The sequence below is a fragment of the Galeopterus variegatus genome, unplaced genomic scaffold (genome assembly GCF_000696425.1).
Source record: "Galeopterus variegatus unplaced genomic scaffold, G_variegatus-3.0.2 Scaffold1767, whole genome shotgun sequence".
Taxonomy (NCBI): Eukaryota; Metazoa; Chordata; class Mammalia; order Dermoptera; family Cynocephalidae; genus Galeopterus; species Galeopterus variegatus.
Window position 1 is genome coordinate 130,132 of NW_007727878.1, and position 24,085 is coordinate 154,216.

The 24,085-nt window shown below is 45.8% G+C and overlaps 1 protein-coding gene across 1 annotated transcript in view; it reads right to left on the bottom strand.

Annotated features, from left to right (window-relative positions):
• ATP8A2 (ATPase, aminophospholipid transporter, class I, type 8A, member 2) overlaps positions 1-24,085 on the bottom strand; it is a 244,691-nt gene that overhangs the window by 42,552 nt on the left and 178,054 nt on the right. The window contains exons 10-11 of the mRNA XM_008578825.1: positions 12,532-12,620; positions 6,548-6,652 (exon numbers count right to left, since the gene is read on the bottom strand). Coding sequence (XP_008577047.1) covers positions 6,548-6,652; positions 12,532-12,620 — 194 coding nt within the window. The remainder of the gene's footprint in view (positions 1-6,547; positions 6,653-12,531; positions 12,621-24,085) is intronic.

Sequence of the window (24,085 nt, forward strand, 5' to 3'; positions counted from 1 at the left end):
CAAGTGAGAAGAGGGAGGAAGGGAAACGGCGGTGTGGCCTGGTCTGCACCTAGCTCAGCAGGAGGGTCTGAGAGCAGAAGGTGGCGTGGAGAGGGCTGAGCTTCAGAAACAGAGTCTTCAGCTGCACGGGAGGTGAAGTGAAGGGGGACAGGGACACCTGTGAGGGGGCCTGGGCAGGAAGGAAATGACTGGCCTCGCAGACAGGACACTGGCCGAGTAGGTGGAAAGGTGGCCCATTCAGGGTACAACAGTGAGACCTGGCACCCAGGGAACGCGAAGATAAAGAGGGAAGAGCAACGACGGCGAGAGGGAGTCTCGGCACGGGAGTGACTTGTGGGGAAGGAGCAGAGGACTCTGCAGGAGTGGCTGGCTTGGAGGGGACGCTGGTGAGGGCCCTGCAGACTACAGCTCAGATGGACACCCAGCGCGGGTCAGCGAGAGAGCCGGGGGTGCAGGGCATGGCCCAGACCGGGCACACCCTGTTCTCTGCCAATAGGAGCTCCCTGAAGTAATCCAAAGGCGGACTTGGGGACTCGCTAGACCCCTCCATCCCCAGTCCAAAACTGGCCCTGCTGCCCACGCCACTATGATGCACCGAGGTTCAGCTTGGTTTCTGCCTTTACCCCAGACGAGGGCGTGTACCGGAGAGCTTGCTGTATGTCTCCAAGTGCGCTAGGGAAACCCCACAGGTGTTACAAATGGCCAGTGAAATCGCATTGTGGTTCAGCTTTAAGTTAGGGGATGAGATAGGTGTCAACGCTTATTGTCAACAAATGCTGTAGATTTAACATGTATTATTTCATTTAAACCTCAAAGCAAATTTATGATGATGAACAAACTGAAGTTCAGAGATGTTAATAACCCAGCCAAGGTCACACAGCTAAGTGAGTGGCGGGCCTGGTGCTCCTCAGGTCCGTCTGTCTCCCCTGTCTGTGTTCGAGCCTCTGCTCCATGATGCAGCCATGGAAAAACATGGTTGCAAGTGAACTAAATCCTATGCAGGTGTTGGAAGCAGACATTTGCCACCTGGCCTGGGGAGGTTTGCTGAAATGATGCCATAATTTCCTATCCTTTTGGCTAATAAAAAAACTGATAGACATTTTAGGTGAAAGGTGTGGGTAGGTGGGAGGGGAACAAGGACACAGAGACGTGCAATGTCAGTGGCCAGCACTTGGAGAAAACCTGTTTTTCCTGAAATGATGTAAAGTTGATATTAAAGGAGTAACGTGCAGTGAAGCCTTGCTTATGCTCACGTCCGACTCAGCAGTTGTACCAATTTTGACTTAGATGTGTGACAATACCAAACAGCTTTTTAAACATTATTTTAAAAATCGAAGGATTTCTGTTTAAAGATCAGAGCATAATGGGTATCTTTGAGATGAGTACTCGCTCAAAATGTACTGGGGAGTTGTTTTTAATATATAATTGCTTTTAAAAGAGCCCTAGGAGAGTGCTGCCTGAAGTGGAGGAAAATCTCTGGTTTGTGTGAAAGCGCTGCTGACGTGCTTCAGGCTGTGTCCCTTGTTTTTCAGCGGGATCCCCACATCACTGCCTGCGCTTGGGCCAGGGCCCTGCTCTTAGAGGTGTCCTGGATGAAACGGAGGCCTGGAGAGCACAAGGCCGAGGAGTGAATCAGGTTTCCCTCCTGAACTCCCAAGTGGCCAGCGGCTGTCTAGACTACCCGTGTGCGCCAGCCTCAGCCTGGGGGTCACAGAGCCACGCATCAGTGTTCATGGAGAACACGAAACCAAAGGGAGACAGGCAATCGCTCACCAGAAGGTTCAAGACCAGTCACACGGCTCCCTTTTAACCAAAGGAGCAGAGAAAGCTATACCTGAGGAAAAGCACTTCAATGAAAGAGAATCCACTGCCTTCCTGGTGAGAGCAGGGGCAGCAACCGTGCTGCTTGACCCTGAAACTGGAGAAACTTGTCCGGGCACAGCCCACCCCTCTCCCATCAACTGTGACGAACAGACAGAAAGAGGAGCTAGAAGAGAACAAGCATCTTCTTGTTTATTCAGACTAAGCATAACTTGAAAACTAGATGTTTTCACCAAATATAGTCACCTTTATTTCTTGCTTGCCATAATACACAAAATATTACACAACATCCCCTACCTACCTTACACGAGGGAAGAAAAAAAATTAAGGGAAAAAAAGTTTGTCATCTTACATGACATTTTAGACATTCGTTGATATTATAAAGGTAGATTTTGGGCCGGCCCCGTGGCGCACTCGGGAGAGTGCAGCACTGGGAGCGCAGCAGCGCTCCAGCCACGGGTTCGGATCCTATATAGGGATGGCCGGTGCGCTCACTGGCTGAGCACGGTGCGGGCGACACCAAGCCAAGGATTGCAGTCCCCTTACCGGTCACGAAAAAGACCAAAAAAAGGTAGATTTTCTTCCACCAGAAAAAAAAAATTGTATGAATTACACTTTAGGAATAAAGGGGGGCCAAAATAACTAACCCACTGGAAAAAGGAGCTCTTCCATCTAGCTGCTCGTTGTCACGCGGTGGGCTGTTCCACTCACCGGCTCCTGCTTCCCTGCGGCAAAGACCATTGCAGAGAGTAGTCCGGGGAAAGGTATTCTGACCAGTCCCGATATGAACAAGTGCCTGGTGTCTACAAGGTGTGCAAACATCAAGAAAAGTACTCCTTCAAGAAGGACAAGCAAGATCAAGATGAACATTTTTCCTCATCACCTGAAGCCTTCTCTTACTTCACTGTCCCTTCTGGACATCCGATTCTCTGATCGCACTGTTTCTCACAATCGGCTTTTCTTATTTAAGTCATGAAAACAGGCTTATTTTTGCATAAATTCGACAGGTTGATTTTGGAAGACAAGACTCACTAATGAGAAAGTGCAGAAGCATTTTAATAAAAATTTAACATTTATCAAAATAGTGTAAAAGTTCGGGGCTTAGACAAGTTCAGTAAAATGTTAGGTAAAGCATTACTGAATTTACTGAACGAGTAAAAGGCACAGAGGGAAACTTAGAATCCCTAGCTACCATTTCAAAATTGTTATTGTAAATTTGGCACAAGAGGGTATTTTAAGATTGATGCATAAAGATTTTGTTCTATTTCCTATGAGTACATTCCTAAGAAAAACTGCTAGAATATTTGCCTGTAACTTGGACCTGGGTTTTATGACTTGGCAGAATGTCCTCTAAGGGGCCCTAAGGAACGCTGTCAGAAGGGAGCCGGGCAGTCCCCCTGCAGTTAGGGATGCTGAGGACACTGGAGTGTGGAGGCTTGGCTGGCACAGAGGCAGGACGGGAAGTGGGCTGTAGGGAAGAGCGGCTCCTAGGTGATAATAAATTCCTCTCCGTCTGTGAGTCTCTGTGAGCTCTGTTCTTAAGTGATAAGACATGTGTCCTCTCCCCAAGGGACGAGTGACTGAAGAAGTGAGCTGAAGTCTTTACCCGCTCCCTTCCCCACAGCAGAGGTGCAGGGAACCCAAGCAGGTGCGAGGGAAGCAAACACAGGTGATAAAAGACAACTGAGGCAGCTCTCAGGAGGCTGAGGACAGAACTGCGTGCGGAGCAGCACGCCACATTATCTACTTTGCAGATGGACCACCCAGAAAATCTGGGAGCAATTAGGAGGGAGAAAAACAAATTGGGGGAGCGCTGAGGACAGCAGTGTGCAGTCCCCAAACTAACTGCTGGCTAGAAATTCCAAAGTGAAGCAAGACAGGGGGACTAGAAGAAAAGGAAAACAGTGTAAGCAAGCGGAGGTGTGCATCCCCCACCCCGCCCCAGCACCCACGTGATCCCATCAACTACAAAGTCCCGAAACTTACAACGGGACCAGAAAACAGATTTTTAAATGCAGAGGTTAGGAAACCACATTTAAACTCAAATTATTTCTGATATCCGCCTGAACATTTATAAGTGAATTTTAAATAGGATAAGTGAATTTTTATTTTTTATTTTTTATTTTTTTGTCTTTTGTCTTTTTCCGTGTCCGGCAACGGATCGCAACCCTCAGTGTTGCCCCCGTACCGGACCGGGGACCGGCAACGGGATTGCAACCCTCGGTGTTGCTCCCGCGCCTCGCTCAGCCAGTGAGCGGGAACCGGTCTGTATGTGGGATCCGAACCCTCGGGCGGGAGCGCCGCCGTGCTTCCCAAGCGGTTGTCTTTTGTCTTTTTCCGTGTCCGGCAACGGATCGCAACCCTCAGTGTTGCCCCCGTACCGGACCGGGGACCGGCAACGGGATTGCAACCCTCGGTGTTGCTCCCGCGCCTCGCTCAGCCAGTGAGCGGGAACCGGTCTGTATGTGGGATCCGAACCCTCGGGCGGGAGCGCCGCCACGCTTCCCAAGCGGCGCACTATCCAGTGCGCCACCGGGCCGGCCCTGAATTTTTAAAATTATGTTCTTTTTGTCAACAATAAGCAAAGATGCTCTCATGCTCTTTCAAGGCTGACAACTCCTTTCAATACTACGACTCTCCAGCCAAACTGAAGACCAGCAGCTAACATTTTGCATTCCCATGATGGGCCAGGCGATATGCTGTGTTGTACATATTATTTCATAAACCCTAACCCTCCAAAAGCATTAGCCTTCTTCTATGACCGATGAAGACGGAGATGATGTCATTATGTGGAATATCTTGCCCAAGGTCACAAAGCTAGGTGGCTAAGCCAGATCTCTGCAAATTGCACATAAGCCTCCAAACTGAGTGGGGTTTTCTCCCTGCACACAATCTGACTCATGCCTTTGCCCCGAAATACACTCTTATCATTCCTGTCTGGTCCAGTCCTTCTCATCCTCAAAGACCTGTTGTCCATCCTATCTCCAATTCAAAGCCTTCGTGATTGCTCGGGCCAAATGGCCTCCTGGGTCATCGCCTCTTCTGAATGGCTGTTACTGACCCCTTGGTCCAGGCTTGTTATAAGAACGTCCCAGGCCAGAAGGAGACCCTACCCCACACCAGAGCAAACATGTTAAAGTGCATTCTCATACCACATTATACATAATGCTTTCTCGTAAAATGTTTGAAAGGAGTTTTAGAATTTGGCTTTGAAATTCTCATTTTACCTAGAAATTACTTATGCTCGCTCAGCAATCACTGGGTATACTTGAGAAGTCTTGAGATACAGGACAGCCTGTAAGTTGTTTTCAAATAGGATAAAACTTATTGTGCTTATTAAGCTTAACAGTTATTAAGATTGATATTCATTTAGTAGAGTTTTAAACATTTATTAATTTCAATTTGCAGGGGTCTCCCTCACCCAGTTTTTGAAGCCTATGAATATGTTTTTTCAAGTCTCAAAGAATGTGGTAGGTCCTTGAAAATCTAGAGGGTGCTGAGCCCTGTGCCTAAATTATCTGACAGAACAACCCTGCGCACACCTCAGCCACGTGTAACAGATGTGCTGCAAACCCAGCTCCCTGTCCCGACATATTCACAATTTTAAGCTTATTGAAGACAGTGATTTTTGTCCTGTTCACTGATAATTTTTTACAATGACTAGCGTGGCTGCTTAATGAATACTTAGTGAACTCACCTACTGAAAACTAAATCTATATAAACACGAAAACTACAACATTGCATACATACTCCAAAATCCCTTTCCTATAGTTATGTGAAATTACTGCTACAGTTAATTGAAATTATATTCCTGAAACCTTTCACAATGTTTCGATTCCCTTTTAAAAAATTGCTTTGTCTCTACTGCTTTAAAAGGTGATATAAAGAAACACAACATAAAACAAAACACAAAGTAAGAATCTCTAGAAGCGTTCAATTTCTAGGTAACTTTGTTTCATTAACAGTTAGCTACGTATTTCCTTATAGGAGGGTTGTGCTCAGAATTTTCTAGACATTCCATATCCCTACTATAGCAATAACTTTCTATTACACACAAACTTCTCAGGCTCAGGAAATTTCCTTGGTAGTACACAGATTTTAACCAAACGCACTCGGCCACATGTGATGAAACATACACTACCCCCGTGCCCAACAGTTAGGTACAGGAAGCACGCGCTGAAGCTCTGTGAGGAATCAGGTGCGTGAGCAGCAGTCTTGTGCTTTGTGCATCTTTCTCAACCCCAGCAGAAAACAGTAACTCATTAAAAACATCTGCCATCAGGTACACTGGACCGTAACAAGACTTACATGAACTAACAGCGTGCATTATTCAGCATGCAAACCTTCACAGTAGATACTCATCCTTGGGTACAATAATTGGGCCTGAAATCCACAGGCCTGGCTTTTAAATCCTGTTTGATAATACTACTAAACCTGGATTCTTCCTTAAGATAATATTGCTACGACGTCAACTTTCTGCATGTGGGTTGCTTTGCCCACCTCCAGACCTGATGGAAACTGCAGTCAGATTTTAGGTGGCCACTGAAAGAATGCAAATTAAAGCTCACTATGACAATGTTCTTGGAGAATACCCAAAATGCTTAAAACTGAGCACACTGTGCTCCCATCAAAAACAGAGATGAGAATGAGAAATTCGGGAAGGAAAAGTAGGGAAAAGTGTCGGGAGAACTCGTGTTCTTCACACGTCTGTGTGGCGCTGCCCCACCTCTTTCCATTACTATCCCGCAGCATTGCTTTTCCCATCACTCTGGACTTGGTCTCCAGCTCCTGCACCTCCTCCAGCAACGTCTTTTTGCAGGTGTGCTTGGCCCTGGATCATGAAGAAAAGACAAAAAGAACATGGCATATGAACTCGCATGACATAGGCTCCATCTCCATATCTCGGGAGCACCTGAGTGCTACAGAACAGACCTGGACCACAAATGTCAGGACCCCCCCCGCCCCCAGGACTGAAAGTCTGCAGATCAGGCTGAGGAGGCCCGCCATGCAGACCAAAGACCACATGGAGTTCATGAAGATCCAGGGGCTGCAGTATTTTCACTGCAGAATCTGGAAACCCAGAGGTGCTTTCAACCCTCACCCTAGTGAACATAGGTGGGTTCCTTGGAACTTGCCCCTCCTACAATCAGAGAGCCCAGGGGTTGGCCATTTCCTCTCTCCCTTTTTAGTGGGAAAAGAGCCACTGCCATTGCAGGGACGGGGTTTATGATGCTAGAGTTCATGTTCTGGATGCAAGATCCTTGAACTGGAATTTGGAGTCAACACAATCATCCGAGCACAGCTTTCCCATCTTTCTCTGGCAATGACTTACCGTTTGGGTCCACATATACAGGCCTCGGTGGCATAAGATGACTTAGGAAATAACAAAAGCAAGCTGGCTTTTCTACTACAGTTGGAACCTCAGCCTGGGAGGAAGAGTTATATGCACGCTTTTTCTGCCTAAACTAAGAGGAATACCTCAAATGTTCAAATAGGCTGACCTTAGGGTCTTCCTAAAATTGAGACTAAACAAAGCTAAAGTTGAGCTACTGGTTGGAAACAAGATAGGTGAAGAAAAGGTAACAAGATATAGGTTAGATGTGGGAACAGAAAAACTGAAAAGAATAGGCTTATAAATTAGCAACACGCAGCAGGTTTCCTCATTATGAAACGGTTTGCAGTGGTTTCATTTCAACATAAATACATGTCAGGACCCTGCTAGGTACCAGGACTCACTGAGAGAATAAGAGCAAAGACTGAGCACATCCACACCGTAATGAAAACAGTGTCATGGGAACATTCCGAAGACGAGGGCTGCTGCAGCGAAGTCACATATACCCACCACCCTCCACCTTCAAGGGAATAAAGTCTAAGATAAAGCCCAGTCGTCTCCTAACACTCCAACTTAATCTACAATTGAGTATTAGCACTAGGACACTGTGTCTGTGCCTGTCACCCTCCCCACAAAGTAAACAAGGGAAAACCACACAGGTTTTAACACACAATACCTTAACTACATCAAACAGCATCCTGAGACACTTACTACGTTTATATTTATGTGGATAAAATACTGCACAGTATTTATGTGGATAAAAGTTCAAAGCACAGACTGTGATATTTTAATTTAAACAGTAAATAAGAAAACACCCAGCATTTTGCTGGAAAGGAAACAGTTGAAAGGATGTTAAAATGTATACTGTTCAGTACTATTGAATATGCCTGGCCCCAAACTTTACCTCTTATCTCATGGGGTTACGGGGCTAGCTTGGTAATAAGCCCACGGAGTGGCATGCCCACCCTGCTTGGAGGATGCAAATACGGTCCCAGGAGAAAGGTCCGGCCAGTCCTGAAGGATGAGCAGGCTCTCTCACTGCTTCACGAAGTCCCCCCTCCACCCGCATCCTCCCTTCCTCCTCCCTCTGCCCCCACCCCTTCCCCCTGCACAGGGCCTAGAACAGCCCCACTGCTATCTTCTGGGCTGGGAGAGAAGGGAGTCACTAAGAAGGAAGCTTGGAACTGCAGGGCGCTGCAAATCTATAGCTCAGGCCAAGACCCACCATAGTGAAGCTGCCAGTTTTCACTCATTCTCAGAATGGCCTCAGAGGGCAATGGTCTGAGCGTCTTGATGCTCCCAGGCATCGGATGAGTTCTCGGTGGATGAAACTGCATCCAAGAGTTTCTCAGCAGTTTCACAGTATTTCCCTTAGGCGAGCTCCTGTGAGCTGGCCCAGAAACGCAGTCGCTACTGAGAACACGGGATGATTAGGCTACTCTTTCTGCATGTAGCACTTGAGTGGAAGGGATCCTAGCAATTTAAAACCATTTTCTCAAGCACCTTCACCTGATAAGGCCTGAATTAGAAAAGTGATTATACAATCTCCCCTGTCAAAGTCTACATGTGAGTGGACAAAGACTTAGTACTTCGAGGTTATAAAGTCAGTCTTTATGCATTAGCCACTGACATATAATTTAGGTCTCACCATGAGCTGGGGTTTGGCATGTTCTGGGTCACAGCTTTGACAGACTAAGCCCTGCTGTCTGTGGGCAGCTTATCCCCAGTGGCCCAAAGCTTGCTTCATTGAACCCCATATCAAGAGACCACAGAAGGGACAGAGCGAGGGTATCTGGCTACTGACAGATGAATGTGAGGGTCATATGGGAGCTTTCAGATGTGCCGAAGCATATCTCCAGGTTCTTAGGGACTTTCAAAAGAAACAGATTGGTTTAGGATCTTAAACTTTTCATCTTTTTGTTTCTAAAACTTTTTTCCTGGACTCTTTCTTCTGCATGCAAGGATAGCAAGGTAAAATAAAATGTTAAATTCTAAATGTGGATGAAAATGTAAATACAATGTGCTTCAAAAGAAATCAGTTTAGTTAGAAAGTTCAAAAAAAAAAAAGAAAGCTCATTTGTATATAGAAATTGCTTATTACCCTTTGTTTCCATTTAACCGCCTGTCTGGGACTACGGTGAGGACATGAAGTCATTCTGGAACTGGGGAACGTATCATGTGATGACTGGTGGAGGACAGGAGATAGGCAGACAAAAGGAAACTGGTTCCTCTGTGTTCAGTGGCCTTGAGCTTTGTATTATTTCTACAAAGCAATACTAGCAAATTTCTCCTAGAACTGGTACATGGCAGCTTACCTAAGCGTGCTGTCAGAGGTAAGCATTTTGGAAGAGCGTAGCTATAGGATATTAAAACAGTTCTGGGAAATTTAAACTTCATGCTTCTAATAAAAATACTCATTAGCCAGGTATCACATATAATCAATCAATTACTTCAATAAAAAAATAGGTTGGTTTGGGGCCTCATGAAAATATTGGTTAACAGGATAAGAGTGTAGGCATTTGATGGCATTCCAAATCTGACTTGAGATAGTCTAACAATGGATCTTCACCCTGAAAGTTGACAGACTTCGTGAAAAAAGTGACTGAATTACCTCATTCTGTTTCTCTTTTCTTACTCTCAACAGTCTAGGTCCTGAAATGGAAGCAACAGACCAGACAAAGAAAGGGGAGGAAAGCAGAAAGACAGAGAACTCACTTTCTTAAGTGCTTACAGAAACTTTATTTGAAAAGGCCTTGCGCAGGAATTTAAAAGCCCTTTCAAAACAAGTTCAGAACGAAACAAGAAATCCTTAGGCTTGGCCCAGGGCAAGACTGAAGAGCTGCAGCACTACTTGGAAGGTCCCTGACACCACCACGTGCTGATGTCACACTGCAAGTTCCGCGGAGGCTCCTTAATTCCTATTCACTAATTTAAAACACTTCTCGGAAGTTCAAGGTGTATCACATCATATCATGCCTCAATAAATATTTGATGACTTAAACCAAATGATGGGTAGTTGTAGACAATCAGGATTAATATTTTTGTTCAGTGTGCAGGAAGAAAAAAACAACATGCTTTCTAAAGCTGCAGTTCAGAAAGAGAAATCACAGTTAAGCATTGTGGCCTTATCAGAGGTAAACAGTTAATTCACAATATGCTTTCTTTTCTTGGGAGAAACCTCCAAATTTACTTGCCTGACAACAAATATTTCAGGCTTGGAATATAAGATGAAATATAATATGGGTGCACAATCAGAGGGAAAATGCCCAAATAAACTCACCAAATACTTGTTTTTGTGGGGAGAGGTGTCTGCAGTTTAGACATTAAGTAGATATTACAAACTGAACACACACTTTGGGCAATATGCCAGGTGACACACAATATACACCATCCTCCTTGGAATTCAGCAGGGGCCTTTCTGGCTCAGTGCAGAGCTGAGATGCGGTCAGCTCCTGGGGAAAGCTGTGTCTGGGCTCGTGGTGGCAGGCAGCAGGCAGCAGCCTGCAACTGCTTCAGCAGGACGACACACATGGCCAGCCTTCCCTGCTCGCCCCCACCAGCACCTCCTCTGCAGAGCTTGGTCTCCGCTCTGACCCGCTGCAAGCTCCTTGGAAAGGAAGTGACTTTTACTCTTTCCATATGGTGGAGCAATGTCATTTGATTTATCCTTGTTAAAATGTAAACGGTGTTAATTTTACAGTGCCAGGGGAAAGCAAAAACAAGTCCTATTTGAGGGAATAGATAATTTGCTTCATGGTGACAGGGAACTTTTACTTGGAACACACTGGAAAAGATCCAGAAAACAGATAAGGAAGCACAGAGGTTTTGTAATCTGCAAACACTCTCTTTGAAATGCAAGAAAAATACCTCCGCTAAAGTCTCTTGCAAATATAGTCTCAATAAAATCTTTTTTCATGACATTAATTTAAGATAGCTGAGTTAAAAGAGCCTGAGACTCATTTATAATCATGTTACTACTTCTCAATCACTATACATTGAAAAAGCTATCGGATGTAGCCAAGACTGTGCTTTATTTACCTAAAACTAGTTTATCTTTGCAACTTTGAACAAATTCAGCAAGAGAATTATATTGGGCCACAACTGGGCCTATTGGCTAAAGAGCAAATAATAGAACTAATATTTTCTTACAGTGCACTATTAGGTTAAGAATCTCTCTCTCCTGGCTATCTTCTGTTCATTTTTAAGGATTCTGATTCTACTATTTACAGAACACAGTTTTAGCAAATAAAATGGAAGTAGTGGTAAATCAAAGCATTTAAGAAATTAGAATTATTTACTTTTTTACTAACAGTTGAAAAATTTAGTAAGCAGGAGGAAAGAACCCAAAATACGTGCTATAAGACTCTCCTCGGTCCCCCCCGCCAAAAGTATCATCCATTGTCAAGATAACACCGAAATGAAGACTTTCAAAACACATCCTAAACTGTCAGGAGAGAATAATTCTCATTGAGCGTGGGAGGAAGAGAGATAAAAATGAAATCTGATGCCTTTTCCTGGAAGGTTTGGATTAAAGTTTCAATTCTTTACCTCAGAGCCTCCAGATAATTATGCTTTGCCCAAAGTAAGGCCAAGCTAGATTTCTCAATTTTCAGAGAAGTTGGAAACTATTTGTAGGAGAAACTGGGCCTACCCAAAAGGAAAATCATATTATCTCATTTGGAGCAACCTCTCATTTGCTCATGGATGAAATTAAAATTTATATTATCTTGGAAGTTAGTTGTTTCTTTTACATTGTACACAGGATATTTTGAAAGCAATGTATTTTAAAATACATAAGCAAAAATTAAGTTTGAATGATTTCTTATTTAACCTACATTACCATTTCATCTTTGTGATTGATTTTCTAAAGGCCCATAAACTAACTCCCTAGAAGAATTTTATTGGAAGGATTCCTAGTGTGAATTGTTTGGAAAAATGAACACTACATGATTCTTGTAATTTGAAAAGATTTACATATACACAATTTTTGTTTAAGCATGGGATTTAAAGCCAGGCTCTATCTGTGATTGCTAAGCACTGAGTTTAGGATATAAAGATACAAAAATTTTGAGTCATACATGCTAAATTTGCTGGAATGGGTCTGTACTTAGAAACTCTTCCTTATAACCATGTAGAAGGCACTGTCCCTGCTGAACTTCACACAGTCTGTCTCAAGACTCCTTTTTTGTCTATGTTTTCATATCAAGAGGAAGCACAAGTTTAAATTAAGAAAAGAAAGCCTGTCACTCGTAGGTGGCTGGAGACCTGTTTCTTCAGGATACCTGTAGCAGTTAACATCCTGTGGCAGGGCTCCTGTGAATGACAACTGCAAGGACAGATGAGCAGGACTCAGGGTCACCACATCACTTTCAACTTACGCTCTCCATGCGACGTCTTCAATCAAACATGCAGTAGGAACCAGAAATAATCCCAACCAGAAATGTGCAGAGCTCAGGACCATAGTCGCCTGCAAGAAACAGAAGTGACATGTGTATTAATTCCTTTTCTTCCAAAAACAGTGAGATGTAATTTAATCAACGTAAACATCCCTCAGCACAAAAAGAACAGACAGCATTAAATTCAATGAAAGGTAAAACATACACCTGGGGAGAAGGTCGGGGGCGAGGGGCTGGCTCCACTCTCACTTTTATAGGGTTGCAAGCCCTCTTCTGATCATAAGCTGTCCCAACCCTTCCCAAAGAGGCATGCTGGCACCGCCAGACTCTGTGAGGCAGCCCGGTTCTGCCAGGCTGCCTTCCCTCGCCCAGCGGCACGTCTCCTCCTGGCTCCCACGCCACTCTGCCAGCATCCACATTGTGCTGCTCGGGCAAGGCCTTGCGACTCTCCCACTCAGAAGAGGAGGAAGGACACTGCAGGTGGTAGTCCTTGCCTTCGAGGACTTAAAACCCTGTGGCATGATCTACATCCCACAGCGGAATATAGGATGTGTCACGAAAATGTCCTGTGGGATTTCTGGGAAGATTCCTTAAAGAAGACAGAATGTGGGTGTGCCTGGAAAGACAGACGGGATTTGAACATAGAGGGGGCAGAGGGAGAGCGGTTCCAAGAGGAAGGGCAGTGACAGGAAGCTCAGTGACGAGTGCAGCTCTCCAGGAGACCTACTTGCTCCTGGTGCGCCCAGTCTGGGGTGTCGGAAGGAGCAGAGTTGCAGGGTCAAGCTGATGTCGGGTGAGGAGCTGAAGCAGCTGGGGCGAGAGCAGCAGGGGAGGAGTTCGCTGGGAACAGAAATGGGGGCTGAGGAGCACAGACTCCTTAGTTTGGTTTCGAGTGAGTGAAGCCAGGGAGCAAGGACCTGGTTGGCAGTTGGCAAGCGGGTCCTTCTTGTTCATTGGATTTTCTTTTCTGGAGTCCTCAAGCACTGGATCCTACTGCAAAAGACATGTCTTCCCAGAACTCACTATATCGTGGTGTGAGGCTCACAGAGGGAGGGAGACCCCTGCAGGGACTCAGAGGGGCTGAGAGTTGGGCGAGCCCCGAAGCAGTTCCCTTTACGCTGTACATTGAGGGTGTGCTTCATGCCGGCCCAGCCTGGCATCCAAGCATCAGCTCAGATCTTGATTTGCATCTTCTGCTCCAGCCACATGTGCCGTGGCCCTGCAGGCTTCCCTCTCAGGGTCGGTCCCCACAGTATCCTCATCACCCCCAACCCCCTGCACCCCGCCTGCCCATCTGGCCATGCTCATGCCTAGGCACAGCACTCTTGCTCTGAACCCCATCACAGAGCCCTGCTGGTGGCACTTGGCATTTCATGACAATGAAACAGAGAAGCACTGATGTTTGGGGTAAAAGAGACCAACTCCAACCCTGGCTTGGGAAGACTTGCTTTCCTTTTCTAAAAAGAAGAGCACTAGCTTTCAAAAGAAAAAATTTAAACCTAAAAAATATAAGCCCATTTTGCTTCATCAATCACATCTCTCAGAATTCACCCTAAGGAAGTAAGAAAATGTGTACAGAAGCAGCACAAGAATATTCACGAGAGTGCTATACTGTCAAAGGGATCAGAGATAAACCAAGCAGAGGACCTGCTAAATATATTGTGGCACTACATACAATGGACTTCTGTGCAGCAACGAAAGTGATATAGAATTATACTGGTTGAAAGAGAGATGTCATATGATGACACTAATGTAAAATATGGATTCTAACATCTCACAGGGAACCTGTCACGAGCATTGTGGAAAAGGGATCACAACGGACCCAAGTTTCAAAATTAAACTTGGGGTGTTTTCTCCAGACGCAGTACACCCATGAGTTATCATGTCTTTGTGTGAGCATTAAGCATTACACATAAGTTAATACACATCCTAGGTACCAAAATTTTGTAGTCTTGTGTTGGTATTTCCTCACCTTTTAAAAAACATTCTGGGACTTCAGAATCATGGAGTGGGTGTCCCAGGCCTCGATGGACCTTGGAGTACCTTCCCTTCATGTGTGTACATGCTGTACATTCAGGAAAAACACACAGAACGGCAGCATACGGAGACGAGTACGTGGGTGGCAGGATGGTGATATGTGTTCTCAGAGCTCTCTGTCCATCTGCATGTCCTGGCTCTTCTACAGAAGACGGGCATCACTCACATGGTGGCAGAACTCGACTCCCCTCCCAGCCAAGAAAAGCACAGGAAGGGTCTGCACTGGCTCCTTCCACCTGCCGTCTTGCCTCCCTGGTGACCGGGTCTCGGAGTTTTGCTCCTGCTGCGAATGCTCAGGGTGTGCTTGGGCCGTGGAAGGCGGGCTAGTTCAAGCTGTACTTGTGGGAATTCCTACGCTAGTCTAGTTATCAAAGAACACAGTCCTTTTTCAACAATAATGTACTATGTAAAGTAGATTATGCAACTCGGTAAGAACTTTAGTTGCTGAGGGAAAAAAATGAAAATGAAATTTGAACTCCCCTACAGAAAATATGAAGCCCTCCCAAATTAATACAGGTTAAATGGGGATTTGAAAGTTTGTAATATTGTTGGCTTTTAAAACTAGGAGCTGTGAATATAGCACATACATAACTATTTTAACTAATTTTAAAGGTGCGTCTCAGAAAGGTTTCTACTATCTTGATTTTCACAGATTGACTGAGATCTAAAGTCCTAAAATCCTTCTAAGGCCACAGCTTTACTTACTTAAATTTGGTTAAACTGTTCTTGTTTTAGTAGCATCACAGCAACAGAAAAGTTTATTGAACTGGGCTAGGTGACAAATAGTACTTAATTACATCCCACCCCCCACCACCAAAGACCACCACTGAGTGGGGTTTTAAAAACATCGTTTTGGGCCGAGCCCATGGCGCACTCGGGAGAGTGCAGCGCTGGGAGTGCAGCAGTGCTCCTGCCGCGGGTTCGGATCCTATATAGGGATGACCGGTGCGCTCACACCACTCACTGGCTGAGCGCGGTGCGGCCGGTCTCAAAAAGGACAAAAAAATAATAATAATAAATAAATAAAAACATCGTTTTGATGTGCTAGCTGTCCCATTGAGAAGAGTGCACCCTTCAGTTAACAGGTCTTTAGCTAGTGATCTACTAACCACTTAGGTGCCAACGCCTAGGGACCCACTGCAGTAAGGGAGGCTAAGGTGGGTGCAATTACTGGACACGTCAGGGCACAGGCTGGTGAGGGCTGCACACAGGATCGGAGGCTTGTCTGACTACAGAGCAGTAAGCTGTGTGGCGCCGCCCTTAGACCAGGAGTGTTAACCAGGGACACCCACAACCCTGGGGATCAGGGATTAGTGAATTCATTAGCATTAGCCATGTTACTAATCACACACACATCCACAGTGCCCCAGGACCAGCCACCCATGAACAGACAGACAGACTAGAAAAGGTTCAGAAAAAGAGGCTGGAATAGAAAAGCCAGGTAAGGTCAGTTTGTGTTCCCCAGTGTGGGGCGAATTTGAAAAGATGTCCTGTGAGGAGGAGGAAATTAAGATTTCTTTGTGCATCGCCATGTGCCGGGACTTCTCATAAAGCAATCCATTTAATCCTCCCAGTTTCCACTTTGCATAAGAAAAATTAAGCCCACAATTTCCCGCAAGCTCCTGTGGCCAGAGTAGCATGCTCAAGAGAGGTCGGTCTGCCCACCCGGGGGCTGGGGCTGCTCTGTCATATGGGAAGTGCGTGATTAATTTTATAAGAAACGTCCATAGAGGCTCCATAGTGGCTGCTTGAGCAAAGTAACTGTCTGAGCGTTCCAGTTGCTCCATGTCCTCACCAGCATCTGGCACTGCCCGTCTTTTCTATTTTAGTTGCTCTAGTGGTTCATGGGGGTAACGATATTGTGCACGATGCGGAACCACTCTGACAAACACTGTCCCCATCCCATGCTATTCAAAACAAAACAGAAGCTACCTGAGAAGAGGCCCTTCTCCACCGACAGGCAGGACAGCTCAGACAAAGTTAAAAGCTCCAGAAAGAAAACTGCAAAGCAAACAAGGACTCCTCCCCCTCTAAGGCATGCAGAATGAGATGTGTTTTTGTTCCCCGGGCCAGTGAGAAGACATTTCCCAATTTCCCCAAATAGGGAGTAAAGAGGTATAGTATTGTTGCTGTAATTCACCTGCTTATTAGAGAAAAAGTTGAGGCCCTTCAATCCCTCAAATTATTGACTTTTTTCGCTTTTATAGGTAGTGTTCATGTTAATTTTCCATTTTTCTCTTTAATACCCAATTTTAGACACCAATGGTTGGTCTAAAACCAAATAGCTGCATTACATCACCCAGAATGAGTGCTGCACTAGGCTTTCTAGTAACTTCCTGAGGCTGCTGTTTGGAAGTGAGGGCTGGGCGATGCTTCACTACTCCGCAGAGGGCATGCTGCGGGAAAACGCAGGCAGGGAAATGGCATATTACTGCTCTGGGGATGTGTGGCTCTTCTTTCCAAGCAGAGAATGAGACAGGTTTAAACTTGTGCTGTGTAGTTTAAAAGCAAGCAATCCGTACTCTCTTTTGCTTTCAGGGACAGCATAAAAAGGGCAGCATTCCGTGAGGACACGTGCATGGTCTGTCTTCTACGTGGCAGGGCAGCTGTCCAGCAGGAGCCACGGGAGGGCTTCAGGGACACCCAGGTGCTGAGCCTCAGCACCAGCTCAGACTCTCCTCTGGCAGCTTCCAGGAACTGTGCTGGGGCCTGTGTGTCTGGGGCATATCGTTTATATTGTGTGTTTATAGCAATTTTAGCGACCACTGTTTCTAGACTGCAGCACTTGTGTGGTTATGCAGAAAGCTGGAGAGCCCCTGTGCCAATGCAGCGAAATTGTCACCTTCCCAAGGACAGAAAACAGCTGCCTGATCATCACAAAGACCCTGGTAATTTGGAATATTAGGTTCCACATAAAAGCATCATATTTAGGACAGATAGCAACACAGATGGGGCAGATGACCAGATCACCTCATCACTGTTGAGCAGCAAGTCCTGAGAGGGAGCTGAGTGTCCCCCACGATTGTGACCAGCTGCCTCTGCATCTGGAAGGGCCTGGGATGCAGGGACTGGGGGAGGCACAGCCCAAGCTGCCCTCTTGCTCTGGAGCAGGAAGGTGCTGCTTTCGTGTCACGCAGTCACTGGTAGCTGAGGTGCCGGCCCCCCCCACATCCTGAGGCTGAGGACGGAGGTGCTCAGCACAGTCCTACCTCGGGGGGTGGAAGCCACGGGCTCCCAGCAAGAGCTTGGTGGAGGCACCTCTGGGAAAGGACCAAAGGAAGCCTCGGGCACACGTTTGCTGAAAGGCTGAGGGGCTGTGGAAGCATCTGTGAGGGGCTGGGTGACACAGTCTAAGAGCACTGTCCCAGTCTTCTTAGGCTGCTGTAACAGAACATTGCAGATCAGGTGGCTTGCACAACAGACACAGGCTGCTCACAGCTCCAGAGGCTGAAGTCTGAGGTCAGGGAACCAGCACGGTGGGGTTCTGTGAGGTCCCCGTCCTGCTTGCAGACGCCCCCATCTCTCCACGTGCTCACCTGATTTCTGTGCATGCACAGAGACAGATGCAAGGGAGCTCTCTGGTGTCCCTTCCTGCAAGGGTACTAGACCCATTATGAGGGCCCCATCCCCATGACTGCATCTAACTCAGGCCTCACCCTCAAGACCACCACACTGGAGGCTAGGGCTTCAACACACAAATCTGGAGAGGGACACGGACACTGAGTTGATAGCAAGCACAAGAGACTGCCAAGGCTCGAATCCCAGCTCTGCCACTTACTCCTTACTTAACCACTGTGCCTCTGTTCTTCCTCTGTGAAATGGGAAAAAATACTACACTTACCTCATAAGGTTACCCTGAGGCTTAAATGAATTAATAAAGATAAATCATTATAAAAAGGGCTAGGCACGTGGTAAGTGCCATACATGTTATCTACAACTAACTGATTTCTTAAGTATTATTGATCATAACCACGAAGCTTACTTAGATATCCTAGAAGTGGTCAGCAGTGATGTTCTGTGATTCCTGAATAAGTTTTGATGGAGAATTGGGTCCAAAAGATTATGATCTGCTCCAGCGGTCAGGAGAAGTCTTACCTAACATCACTGTTCTTAGGTAGAGGGCTGAGCTACGTGCTGAGGAATTCTCTAATTATGTTGCTAACAAGTTGCCTGTTGGTGACAGGCAGCAAGTGTCATCGGTGATGGTGAGTGCAGGTGGAGGGCTGAAATCTATTCTTTATACTCAAGTACAAGCACCATTCACTCGTGCTTAACGCTTATATGCTGCCTTCTATTTTTATTAGCTGATTAAGGTGAGCTTTCTGTCTTCACACTGTGCCAACCACTGCTTCTTATCTCCCTGGAACACCACCTGGAGCACCCGCTCGGATGCTGCTCTTTGGTAATGACGGTGTTCCCCAAGAACTTTGTGTCCACATAGAAAAGAAAAAAGAGGTGATAACAGCTCATGAAAAACGCTGTCCACACAGCTGCTCGTCAAAGGGCGAACATGGCACATGCCCGAGTCACAGCCTCAGGAAGAGGGAAATTCTCAGCCGCGATCGTGCTCCAGAGCCTTAGCTGCTTCCACGGGCTGAGTGCTGAGTGAGGTCTCGTCCATCCCACACAGTTAAACTCTTGTAGAACAAGCAGCCCAGGGCCATCTGCTTATACTGGTTGAGAATGAAAAGGGATTTCTGAGCTGGAGTCCTGGAGCCCATCTTGGCCTTCAGACTTTTCTAGGCAGAGTCCTAGATGGCAGGAACCACAAACTGAAGACATCAGTGACCGTCTCTGATGATGATAAAGACTTCTCCCACCCTGAGAGCTGCACTTACAGGTATTTAAGGCAAGCAGCCGCCTGTGTGGCCTGGTGGGAGTGACCCTGGGAAGGACAATATCCTCAGCTTATACTTTTGTACTTGCAATTAGAGAAGATGTAGATGATGGAAATAACATAATTAATAGGATATATACACAAACATATCCTAAATCTGAGACATTTTACCTCACTGAAAAGTACCAATCAATCACTCCTTTGGGCATTCAGATTACCCTTGAAAATGCTAATATGACCTGAAATATTCATGTCTCCTAAATCAGAGTACAAACGTGCTAGTGGTTACATCAAACCACACGGTAAACAAGACACATCTTCCTGGATCTTCAGTCTCAACCAAAGATTTGGAAAACAGGTAATTTCATATGAAGACCAATAACATTTTCACCACACATTTGAATGATTTCTTTTTACCTAAAACCAGAGTCTTCAAATAAATGCCATTTTCGAGATGCTCTTGGACTTCCCAACCTCCAAAACCGTGAGCCAAATAAACTGTTGTTCTTTATAAATTCCCCAGTCTGTGGTATTCTGTTATAGCAGCAGAAAATGGACTGAAATGGTGACCAATAGCTGGGCACAGGACACCCCGGCCACCATGAGCAGGGGCCAGCATGCTGGGGTGCACGTGGCAAGGCCTGAGCCGCCAGCCTGCACCCACATCACGGCTTCGCTCAGACCCAGGCTCTCTTGACTCTTGGTCCCTGCTGTGGATCAAGGTTGTTTACTTTCCATCTGGTTGGGTTTCCTGGGCGAAATCCATCTACACTGGCTGACCTTGCTGATCTTGATCTTGCAACTGAGATCTATGAGAAGAACTCTCAGGAGGGGGAGACGTCCCCTTGGGAACACGGCCCCAAGCTCCTTCACCTCACTAAGTAACAGTGAACATGCACTGGGGGCCAGAGTTGTAGGACTCCCAGGGTTGCCTGAGCACACTGGTGAAGAGAGTGGACCAGGATGGAATCATGCCTCTGGGATTTTGACTGCAACACTTACACGGTCTAATTGACTTCTCTGTGCCTCAGTTTCTTCCTCTGTAAAACCAAGACAGCAGTAGTACCCACCTTTCAGAACTGTCAAGCGTAGCATGCCGTTCACTACTATGTTATGCCCTCACACATTCTGTTTCATCAAAACCCCAAGAAGCCCTGGAGCTAAATGTTCAAAAATAAGCATATACTTCTTCCTTCCTCAAATTCTACCTTGCTCCCCGCAGTATCTGTACAATGCTTCGCGCTGATCTTGCAACAGCTCTGACTGTAAAATGACTTAGCTGGAGTGAATGAGCTCAGCGGCTGGAGTGTGGTCCCCGGCGTCTGAGCCCCTGCCAGCTGGCCGTCATCCATCCCTCAGCTGGGCTTCCCAGAGAAGGATCCGGGGACCCCTCGATGAGACATTTTCTCCAATGTTTTCTTTAACTCTGACAACTGCAACTGAAATTTAGCAGCAGCTCTTTGCCCCCCAGGGATGCCTTCTGCATATTTCTCTCTCCCTCTCCCTCTTGCTGTTACCCTTTTTACTGCTCCTCCACACCAAAGTGCATTTGTTGTTTTTTTAAAATGGAAAAATGTTCTTGGGGAGAAAAGACTTGACTTAATAAAGATTTCATGATAACCCAATGAAAACTGCAAAAATATCCCTGCCAAGTACAAATTAAGAAATTAAAATAATGCTTTCTGCTTTTAATTTTGATTTATTTCTTTCATGAAACTAATAACTTCATAGCGACAACCAAACTGCCTTCCTTCCACCAGCAGGCTTTGAGCATTCATCCCGTGCCAGCCTCTCGGTCCCCTGTGAGAGATGTAAGACAAAGAAGGCACGCTCCCCAGGACCCGGCCACAGGCATCTGCACACGCTGGACAGAATGGGGTGTCCAGCGTTACACCGGTTGTCCATCTGTAGACACACACCACTGGACGCTTGTAAGGACTCACCAGCACACTCTGTAATAGCTTGCAACTACCAGCGAGAGTATCCCAGATGATACACATGCATATTTTTTCTCTAAAGCCAACGCTTCCCTCCTCTCCCACTTTCCTTGCATTTCCTGTTTCATCAATGACGCCACTGGCGTCAGGCACAAGGGAGAGACAGGCAGGTCTTGGTATCAGCTACTATGCTCTCTTATCAAACCCCTCTGTCCGGTACTCCCACATATGTGATTTCTAAGCCCCACAAAATCCCCTACAAGGGAGATACCAATTGTTTCCATTTTACAGATGGGGCAACTAAGGCTCAGTGGTTGAATGGCCAATCCAAGGTCACACAGTAAGGGGCTGAGTCAGTATTTGAATCCAGGTTTCTCCAACTTTGGAGTCAGGGCCTGTCCAATGGTCTTGGAGATCCATATTCTTAACGGACAATGGCTTTACTGTCTACTTCATAATTTACCCCTTCCTGTATTATGATTTGCTAGCATTTCAATAACTTTTATTTTATTAAGTTTATATAATCCAGCTTCCATTTTTAGCCCAGAAATCCTAGGATGACTTTGCTGCACAAAAGTTAATTCTTTTACTACATTTCTGACCCTCGTCTTTTTCTATTCTGCTTAAAACGTAACATTTTAAAGTGATGAATTTAATAACTGGACCGTTTCCAGGGAACTTCGCTGCTATTCCCTCCTGCCCCTTCCCCCCACCGTGGTTGTGCTGCCTGGGCAAGCTGCCGTGCATTACTACTCAAGAAAGCAAAAGCTGCCGTGTCCTGGTGCTCAGTTAATAGGCAGTGTGGTGCTCATCCATTGACAGGCAGCTGAGAATCCCAATGGGCTGTGGGATTTGACTGGATTTCAGGGCTCCTCACTATCCCTCAGTAGAACGAGTCCTATTAAGATTGGTTCCTATGAAGCAAAAATAACATTTTAGTTTCCAAATCATCCCAGAAGGCATCAACAGGTTAAAAAATAATCATTTTTATAAAAGAAAAGTAATTTGAGTGAGAAGAGGAAGCTCCAGTCGACAGCACAGCAGTTCTCCAGGGATTTCAAGCATGTGGACGCTTAGGCTGAACTATCTGCAGGTGTTCTTCTACCTCTGAGAATTTCCAGAGAGACAGTCCCCACACAGGGGTCATGGACCAGCTCAGGTTCTCTCTAGGTTCAAACCCTGGAGGCAAATGCCCTCTTTCCTCTAACTGTACCCAGGAGAGGCCCCTCTGTCCAGACCCTTCCCTTCAGATGCAACGAGTCCAGACATGAAAAACCCACTTGACTGTGCTTGAAATCAAGCAATCAAGTGTGCTGGCTATGGACAAGGGAAGAAGGCTAGTCAGTACATGATGCTACTTATCTAGGTGGAAAACATCAGACTAGACCCTACTTCTCACCACAGGCAGACAGCACTGCCAGGTGGAGCAAAGACCTCTCAGCAAAAAATACTAAAAATTTTTAGAAGAAAATATAGGACAATGTCTTTACAACCTTGATTAGCTTTTAGAAAATATACAAACAGCAAAAGACACAAAAGAAGAGAGATGAATTTGAGTGCATTAAAACAGAAAACTCTTACACTAAAAGACACCATAACCAAAGTTAAAGAAAAGCCACAGATTGAGAGATTTCCAATACGCATTCCATTCCCAGTTACGTACTCTTGGGAAACGCATCCATGTGGACAAACAGATATGTTCAGGAATGTTTGCTGTAGCATTTTTGGGAAAAAAAAAAAAAACCCAAACAAAAAACAAACTTACATGTTTATCAACAGGAGAACAAATAAATTTCGGCATATTTATATAACGTAATACAGCATTAAAATGAACGAATACAATGGTATCACTATGGATAAATTTCAAAAACAGTTTCAAAACAAAACTACCCAGTGTAGAGGAGAAGGGTATATATACCACAATCCATATAAAGTTTCAAAACCCAGCAAAACCAACGCTGCGTATTGTTTATGTTTTCTAGTTTTATACATACAGCATATATGCATGAAAATAGTAAACACTAAAGTAATGAGAGTATTTCTACCTCAAGGGAGTGAGACTGGGAGGGCAGCTAGGGGACTCAACAACGTGGTCTACGTTTTATTTTTTTTTCAGTAAGACATGAAGCAAATGGCCTGTTTGAATAGGTTAGATATTCCATTCCCTGGCATGTGTCTCTGTGTGACACCTATCACAATTTTGATAAATTCCACTCTTGGCCCCCGTGTGCAGTACTGCAGTGTGAGGCCTGGCATGAGATGCTGGCTTTAAAGGATGTGCACAGGCAGGAACTTACCATGGGAATCACACAGGGCACCACGGGGATGGTGCGTGTTCTCAAGTAGCTCTTGGTCACTGCAGGAAGAGGGGAGAGCCACTTCCGGGGCAAAGCAGAGTGACACAGGCTCTAGCAGAGATTCCTGCATGCGGTTCACTGAGCTTCTGCCTAGGTGCAGGGGATGGGGGGCGCTCTAGCCAGAAAAGGGAGAGAGCCAGGAAGGGAGCTGCAGGGTATATTCTGCAAGAGAAAGATGCGCCTGGGTTTCGGACACGTGCGGGAAGGTGAGTCTGAAGAGAAGACTGCTGAACTGATGAGCTTAGATTTCACTCGGGAGACAAGGAGAAGCAATGGCAGGCATCTGAGAGAGCACGGGTCAAGCCACCAGCCATGGCAATGATCGAAGTGAGGACAGATTCCAGGAGGCCAAAAAGGAGGCCTCTGAA